Source organism: Cicer arietinum, chromosome 6 (genome assembly GCF_000331145.2).
Source record: "Cicer arietinum cultivar CDC Frontier isolate Library 1 chromosome 6, Cicar.CDCFrontier_v2.0, whole genome shotgun sequence".
Taxonomy (NCBI): Eukaryota; Viridiplantae; Streptophyta; class Magnoliopsida; order Fabales; family Fabaceae; genus Cicer; species Cicer arietinum.
In genome coordinates, this window is record NC_021165.2 from 59,929,282 (window position 1) to 59,938,323 (window position 9,042).

The 9,042-nt window shown below is 33.7% G+C and overlaps 1 protein-coding gene and 4 non-coding genes across 5 annotated transcripts; 1 reads left to right on the plus strand and 4 right to left on the minus strand.

The window, feature by feature from the left end:
* Window positions 1–980: 980 nt before the first annotated feature.
* Window positions 981–9,033, plus strand: LOC140920805 (uncharacterized). The gene is made up of 5 exons (XM_073369644.1): window positions 981–1,166; window positions 5,795–5,823; window positions 6,127–7,080; window positions 7,174–8,138; window positions 8,876–9,033. Exons 1-5 carry the CDS (start codon window positions 981–983, stop codon window positions 9,031–9,033), a joined length of 2,292 nt encoding a protein of 763 aa, XP_073225745.1.
* On the minus strand, window positions 4,134–4,258 carry LOC113784210 (small nucleolar RNA snoR80). Its single transcript, XR_003470226.1, has one exon. It is a non-coding gene; the product is annotated as a small nucleolar RNA snoR80 (small nucleolar RNA).
* LOC113784205 (small nucleolar RNA Z152/R70/R12) lies at window positions 4,333–4,440 on the minus strand. Its single transcript, XR_003470221.1, has one exon. It is a non-coding gene; the product is annotated as a small nucleolar RNA Z152/R70/R12 (small nucleolar RNA).
* On the minus strand, window positions 4,573–4,657 carry LOC113784198 (small nucleolar RNA R11/Z151). Its single transcript, XR_003470214.1, has one exon. It is a non-coding gene; the product is annotated as a small nucleolar RNA R11/Z151 (small nucleolar RNA).
* On the minus strand, window positions 4,743–4,841 carry LOC113784200 (small nucleolar RNA Z157/R69/R10). The gene has a single exon (XR_003470216.1). It is a non-coding gene; the product is annotated as a small nucleolar RNA Z157/R69/R10 (small nucleolar RNA).
* Window positions 9,034–9,042: the final 9 nt, after the last annotated feature.

Here is a 9,042-nt window from a genome sequence, read left to right on the forward strand (position 1 = left end):
AGTTTCTAATACAGGATTTTACCGCCGATTCATTAAAGATTTTTCTAAGATTTCTAAGCTTCTAACCAGTCTGCTCCTAAAGGACGCAACTTTTGTCTTTTATGAATTTTGTCTTGAGTCATTTTGCAGGTTAAAAGAGGCATTGATATCCTCCCCAATTATGCAACCACCTGATTGAAGTCTTCCATTTGAAATCATGTGTGACGCTAGCAACTTTGTTGTAGGTGCAGTGTGGGGGCAGAGAAAAGACAAGAAATTCCATGCTATATATTATGCAAGCAGGACTTTGGATGAAGCTCAAGTTAACTATGCCACAACCGAGAAGGAGCTATTGGCAATAGTATTTTCCATTGACAAGTTTTGTTCCAACCTGGTGGGATCAAAGATAATTATCTACACAGACCATGCAACCATTAAATCTCTCATGAGCAAGAAAGATAATTGTCCATACAAACCATGCAACCATTAAATATATCAAAGAGTTTGATCTAGAAATTCGAGACAAGAAAGGGATTGAAAATGTGGTGGTCGATGATCTCTCAAGGCTACATGAAAAAAATGAAAATGAGTTGTCGTTGGATGATTCATTTCCTGATGATCAATTGTTTGCTCTTGCACAAATAGAAGCACCATGGTATGCTGATTTTGTGAACTATCTAGCAGTTGGAGTATTACCCCCATATTTGAACTATCAACAAAAGAAGAATTTTTTCTCGGATCTTAAACACTATTGTTGGGATAAACATCTGCTTTTTAAGAGACTGATGGATTTTTCAGAAGATGTGTCCCGGAAGAAGAAATGGAAAGCATCATGTTTCACTGTCATTCATCCGCATATGACGGACATGCTAGTTCCTCAAAAATTGCAGCAAATATACTTTAAGCAGGCTTCTACTGACTCGCACTCTTTAAAGACGTGCATCTCTTTGTGATGCAATGTGATCAATGTCAGCGTATCGGAAACATATAAAAAAAATGAAATGCCTTTGAACAATATCCTCGAAGTTGAAATCTTCGATGTTTGGGGAGTTGATTTTATGGGACCATTTCCCTTGTCTCTTGGAAATCAATACATCCTTGCAGCAGTGGATTACGTGTCCAAATGGATTGAAGTTGTCGCTGCTCCAACAAATGATGCTAAGGTAGTGATTAAGCTCTTCAAAAAGGTAATATTTTCGAGGTTTGGTGTGTTAAGGATGGTGATTAGTGATGGAATAATCCTTGAAGTGAACGATCAACAAACCACCTATCCATCCAACATAACATTTATACCATTACCAAATTTATGAAAAAGTTATTTGGTAAATATGCATGTATTGCTTCAAAATTTGCACCGACCTCCATCAAATATCACCACCATAAATAACCTTTGTTGTATATATGATACATGACATGGATCAAAAAAAAAAATTGAGTCGCCTATTGTTGTACAAGATATTTTGATTGTATAGCATTCTCTGTTATAACAAATTGTATGACTTAGAGGAATTGAAAATTGAGAAAAAGAGGGTTTAAAGAATCAAGTTTTAATAAGTTATTTGTTGTCCAAGCAACAGGTCCAACTTTAAGTTTTATATCAAACAGTTTGCATAGTGCCAATTACAACAAACTAACTAACTTCATTAACCATATTCTAACCTCCTTAACTAACTTTTAATCAATACAAATAATTGTAAATTAACTATTTTAATATTCTTCCCAATTCAAAATGATTAAAGTTATGTTAATCCAAGCTTGTTCCTCATCTCTTGGATCTTCACCCTCTTCAAACTCTTGATTTGAATGTCATCCTTTAATCATTGGTACTGCAATGTTCTAGCTTTATCTTGCATTCAATCACTAGATCTCTTAAGAAATTGAATTTTGTTTCTATGTGCTTGCTTCACCCATGAGCATTTGGGTGTTTTGCTAGATCTATTGTTGGTTTATTGTATATCTTTATCTTCACTGCTTCATCACTTCTCACCCTCAACTCAATCATCAATGTTGCCAGCCACAGAGCTTGGCAAGCTCCAATTGATGCAGCCACATATTCAACTTCATAAGTGGACTATGCTATTATGTTTTGCTTCTTTGAACACCATGAGATTGATGTGTCATTCATCATAAACACATAACTTGTGGTGTTCTTCCTATCATCTTTGTCTCCACGCCAATCAGCACCAGTAAAGCCAGTCAATCCAGTTTCATCTTCAATCGAGTATCATGGGTATAACAGTCCAAGCTCACTAGTTTTTATGATGTATATCAAGATCTTCTTTGTTGTCAAGTAGTGAGGTGTTCTAGACTCCTCCATATATCTGCTGAGCATTCCAACACTATATGCAATGTAAGGCCTTATGATGCACAAATATCTCAAATATCCCAAGTATCCTACCATTTGCTTGAATATTGTAAGATCAACCAACTCCTCATTCCATTTCTTTGACAACATCAATCCTGCTTCTAATGGGGGTGATTGTGCAATTGCAATTTTGCATATTAAATTTCTTTAATACATCATTAGCATACTTCTTTTGATATATGAAGACTCGATTCTTTCTGGTTACAAATTCAATACCATGGAAATAGGATAATATCCCAAATATGTCATCTCAAACTACTTTTCCATTGTGATTTTGAACTATTGGATTTCTGCTTCATCACAGTTAGTTACTAGCAAATCATCAACATAAAGACATATCAATAGTGTAGGTGATGTTGTTGCATTCTTAACATAAACTCCATACTCATTCACACATTTCTCAAACTGCTGCTCTAGAAGAAACTTGTCAATCGTCTTGTACTAAGCACTAGGAGCTTGCTTCAAGCCATACAATTTCCTCAGCCTATACACATTGTCTTCTTTCTCTTTCCTCATCCTGGTGGTTGTTTCAGGTGGTTGTTTCACATACACTTCTTCCAATGGTCCATTGAGGAATGTTGACATTACATCCAACTGATGCATGATCCATCTTTGTAAATAACCGTGGGCACTACAAGCCTCATTGTTTCATTTCTAGCCACAAGTGTAAAGTCTTCATCATAATCAAGTTCAAGCCTCTACATAAATCCCTTTGCTACAAATTTGGCTTTGTACTTGGAAGGCTTTGTACTTGGCAATATGTCCATCAAGATTCATCTTGATTTAAATAAACTCATTTCACATCACTAACTGGTTCTAATTCAGCCAGCACTGCAAAATGTATCAACTCTTTGCATATTATTTGATTCCAATTTATCCTACTAATATCTTACTAGATTTCCATATATCATTTGAATTTATCCTTCAAATGTTCTACATAAACGCCCCACAAAAACTAACATATGCAGAATATCAATTGTATCACTTTCTTGGGTGGCTAAAAGAAACAGAAATAATAGTAAATCAAATTAATAACAAACCGTAGTTGGGTATTTGGTTCCTATCACATGACTAAATTGACATTCTTATTTCCCACGAAAATTGAGCCTCCAACACCAAAGAATTTTCCAAAGACAATTTATGGAACTCACACCCATCAAACATTGGTCTAATCGTATTAAGTTCATTAAATCTTTCTTCCTTGACTCCTTCAAGTCTAATACAATCTGTTTTGTCTAGTCTTTTGTTTCATCAGATCTCTTTTACAACCTTCCTTTGCTCAATCAAAGAACCAGCCGAACTACCATTCATTTCTTCAACACAACACCTAGCTCAATGTTAACTTCAGGTCCACTCATCCAAATACCTCTTCATTCCACCATTTAGAACAATTTATTTAAGTTTTCCTTGAAAACAAAGGCCTTTCTAAGTAACATGAATAAATTATACAAATAAATCATCATTGGAAGTACTAATGATAAAACCAACAATTATTTTCTTCAAACAGTTTAAATCCAAAGAACGAATGCTATGAACTTTCAACCAAATTAGACAAGATTCACAAATTTGGATAATAAATTAATTTTGATTGATAGGCCAAAGTTACAACAATATACAATTGGTTTTTTGCATAAAATAGTTAAATTACACTTTTAAATCGAAAGAATTGAAGCTCCAAGAAATTCGCTCATTGGAAATCATACACAATTATATACATAGCATTGAATTCAATAATTTTTTATTGAAATGAATTATACCAATTACAGAAAATGCAACAGTAAAAAATTAAGCATGTACGAGGCGTTTCCAAGACCAAATGGTATTAAAGAAAACCCATAAATCAGGATCACCACATAATTGATTTAGCGTCCGAGCCATTACACCAAAAGGAACAATTAATCCTTCAGAATTGGTAATGGACGCAAAACATTATAAACATTGATAATCAAATAATTAAATTTAACAAAAAGACACATTAGACATTGAAAAGTGCTCAGTGGAAGGAGAAGTCGTTATTAAATAGGCTCACGGCGCAACTTGTAGGTTACGTCCACTGCCCAAAACACTATTAGGTGTTTTCATCTCATCATTGCACAAAAACATTATTAGGCATTTTCAACTACTATAACACATTCATCAAAATACAAATTCAAATAACAAACATATGATATAACAAACAAAAAAATGATATTTGAAAAAAGAATATTGGAAATTAAAAAATAAAACAATGGCCTCAGTGTGTGTAACATTCAGATCCTTGATTAGAAATCTCACTGAAATCCGCTAAGATAAGTTAATTATCATCATAAGCCAACTAAGATATCATATCAACGAAAATTGAAAAAAGGATTCACAATGCGAAAAACTAAACCCTAATTATCATGAAATAGTAAAATTTATATGTGCTCGGACAGCCAAGGGTTTGATAATCAGATTCTGGGTGAAGATTCCCAGATCAGAAACTCTAGTCCACAATTTGTATCGTCACCGCACATTACAAAACAGAACAAACAAAATAATTAAAAGAAAAATCGATTTTATACAGGATAAATACAACAAAAATCAGAAACCAAAATCACCATTCAGATTAATTAAGAAGAAGATAACTCTACCGATCGAATTGTACTTGTGACGATGAAGTTGTTGTTTGCAGATTGTGGCAATAGCTTAGCATTTATAGGCAGGGAGGCGTTGAAATTAGGGTTTACGATGAGTGGGCGGAACAACAAGGTTTCTGTAGTTTGGTGTGGGCTGGAGCTTATGCTTTAAATCCAAGGCCCATATTACTAGTGTCATTTGGGTTTTGTACCAGGCACCCCCCAATTTTACCTGCCACCCCCCCAGTATTTTTTAAAGACTAATATACCCCTATGTAAAACAGTATAACATCATTCCAAAAATTACCATTCTGATTTCACACCCCACCACTTTCGAAAATTTAGAAAAAAAATGTTGGATTCGAAAGTTTAAAAGTTTCGAAATGAATTTTAGTAAGTTACTCGAAACTTTTGTTATTTTAAAACCTTTGAAATGCAATTTATTTCAAAAAAATTCAAATTTTCGAAACTTTGGATAAACACTAAATTTTTGAAATGGACAGTATTCGAATATTTGCTTGCATTTGAAAGTTTCGAAATACAGTAATGCTTCGAAAACTTGGCTTTTCAGGAAACCTTCGAAATGGAGTTTCGAAATTTACAAATCTTCGAAATGCAATTTGGTCTTCGAAAGTTTGGATTTTCACAAAAGTTTCGAATGTTTTATTCGAATGTTTAAGATTTTCGAAATGTATTTTAAGTTTCGAACTTTTTCAATAAGTCAAAGTTTCGAAATGTATTTTAATTTTTTTTTAAATTCAATATATAGAATATTATTTTTAATTAAATTTTTTACTAATTTTGAAATTAGGTATGAGTAGAGTTGATGTTTCTGCTTCAAAAAATGTTATAGATTCTACAGAAAAATTCACCACTGATCAGGTATTATTATAACTACTGATGAATCATCACCAATTAAATTTTTCTTATAGCTATATAGTTAATGTTTTATTTGAAACGTATTTTGTAGGTATTTTCTTCTCGAGAAGCTGTATTTGAATGGGCAAAAGCCATTGGAAGACAAAATGGAATTTTAATTGTTACCATTCGATCAGATAAAGCAAACAGAATTAGGGGAAGAAAAGACAAATTGATTTTGGGATGCGAAAGAGGTGGAAGATATAAATCAGAATAAAAAAAATCAGTAACTTGCTTTCATAAGGAAAACTGTCCATTTACTCTCAGATGTGTACCATTAAGTGTCAGTGAAGGATGGAAAATTAGTGTTCGTTGTGGGACACACAATCATGAATTACTTGATACTGTAACCGATCATTCCTATTTGGGGCGTTTAAACGAAGAAGAGAGGAAATTTGTCAATGATATGACAAAGTATAAGCTTGCACCCAGATTCATTCTAAATGCTTTGAAAGTGAGAAATGAAACCAATGTCACTATTCCCAGTCAAATATATAAAGCAAGGAGTACTTATCGATCATCATTGAGAGGTCCGTACACAGAAATGCAGCATCTGTTGAAGTTAATACAACAAGAAAATTATGTGCATTGGACAAGAAGACGGGAAAATTCTGATATTTTGAGAGATATTTTTTGGACGCATCCTGACTGTATAAAGTTGTTAAACACATTTCATTTTGTTTTGATATGTGATAGCACATACAAAACAAACAGATATCGGTTGCCATTACTTGAAATAGTCGGTGTCACTTCTACTAGTTTGACATTTTCAGTTGGGTTTGCTTATTTGGAAAAAGAGCCACAAGATAACTTCATATGGGCATTTGAGAAGGTACGAATGTTGTTCAAATCTGAGTCTTTGATTTCTAAAGTTATTGTGACTGATAGAGATCTTGCCATGATGAATGCGATTAGTGTTGTGTTTCCTACTTCAATACATTTGCTATGTCGTTTTCATATTGAAAAAAATGTTGGGGCAAGATGCAAACAATATGTCAAAAAGGATAGACAAGAAGAAGTAATGGATTTATGGAAAAAGATTGTCTATTCGACTAGTGTGGAAGAGTATGATCATCATTTGCAACAATTTGAGATATTGTGTGCCGATATTATTCTTTTTGTTGATTATGTGAAAGATTCATGGTTAACACCTTACAAAGAAAGGTTTGTCAACGTTTGGACCAATAGAGTGATGCATTTGGGGAACACAACATCTAACAGGTATTTTTAAAATATGAATTGTGTTGTTTTAGCAAACATGATTTACTAGTTTATGTGATTTGTTTTAATTTGTGTTATTTAATTTATTTGTAGAGTTGAGTCTGCTCATTGGAGATTGAAAAACATGCTTCAAACTAGTTTTGGTGATTTGTGTAAAAGCTGGGATGCAGTGAATATGATGTTGAAGAACCAAATATGTATCATTCAGTCTTCTTTTCAGAAAACCATCAAGGATGTTGAGCACGGGTATAATTCACAATTTTTTCAAAATCTACATCACTGTGTATCAAGAAAGTGTATGAAATTAATTGATAACCAGTTGGAAAGGGTGAAGATTGTAGGCACTAACAAAACAGAATGTGGTTGTTCAATTAGAACAACTCATGGATTACCATGTGCTTGTGAGTTGGCTAAGTTGCAGATAAATGGTAATGCTATCCCTTTAGATAGCATTCATGATTTTTGGAAACAGTTAAGCATTGCACATGAATTAGAGGATGAAGAATCTTTATCAGATTATGACTTTTCTGAAGAGTTGGAAGCAATGAAAGCGTACATGAAGACACACGATATTATAAGTCAAAGGATATTCAAGGCAAAGGTGCGTGAAGTTGTATTTCCACATACCACATCAATACTTGCACCACCAGAGAAAGTGAGAACCAAAGGAGCTGGTAAAAAGAAAAAAGAATTTGATACTCCTCGTGATCCTTCATATTGGGAGTATGTTGATGCCTCTCAAGAATCTGCAAAGGCAAGACAACCATCTCAATCATCTCAACGTTCTGCAAGGCAACAATCTCAATCATCTCAGCATTCTTTTAAGACACAATTTCCTACTTATATACGTCTGTATATTGAGGACATAGTAGATGTTGTGGCTGGTGAAAATTGTGAGTTTCGTGCAATTGCAGCATTGCTAGGTTGGACCGAAGAACCTTGGGCTTTAGTTCGACCACAATTGGATAAAGAGATTGGTCTACATAAAGATGTTTATTCTAATGTTTTTGATGACAATGTTGAATCAGTGCGGAACTCATTGAAAATATCAAAATTGGGTGCTCAAGGAAAAGATAAGTGGATGTCTTTACCAGACTTGGGTTACGTGATAACAACACTATATAATGTCATATTGGTGTCGTTGTCTCGTAATCTGAATATGACATTTTTCCCGCTAAACAAATCACCATCGAAAGAGACCTGTGTTCACTCTTTACCAGCAATTGGATTTGTCAACGAGAATCATTGGGTACAGGTAAAATTAATGCTTAATGTTATTAAATTAATGTTAAAAAATTTATTATTCAGATAAATTAATTTGTAACCTTTTTTTTATTCAGATCAAATTGAAGTTTGATTGTCCTTTGCCACCTACGTCACAAAAATGGAAAGACTTTTGTAGTGACACAACAAAGAGTTAGGAAGTAGCTTATGCAGCACGTATGAAGCATTGGGAACGCATTGATCCATCATTTATCAGATCATCTTGTATTTCATTAAATGAAGATTAGAATATGTTGTGTATCACTGTTTATGGATTATTATAATATCTTCTTTTATCATTTTCAGTATCTTTTATTATGAATTAACTTAAAATAAATGCGGATTAACATAACACATAACACAATCACTAAACATATCACATAATCCCAAAATATCTCAAATTACAGTACATAACACATAACACAAAATATATCAAATTACTAAACATCGTACATAAGACATAACTCACTTAAAATCTCATAAATTTCACTAAACGGCTCTACCAAGTTAATGCCTATACGTACAAGCTCAGCTGTTCTACGATCTCGGTCAGACGATGACGGACCAGCATGTGCAGCAGATGATGTACCCACATGTGCAGCAGATGATGGATGGTCAGAGGATGTACCCGCATGTGCAGTAGACCGAGGAATGATCAGAGGATGTGACACAGACATGTACCATGGATAATAGTCCTCA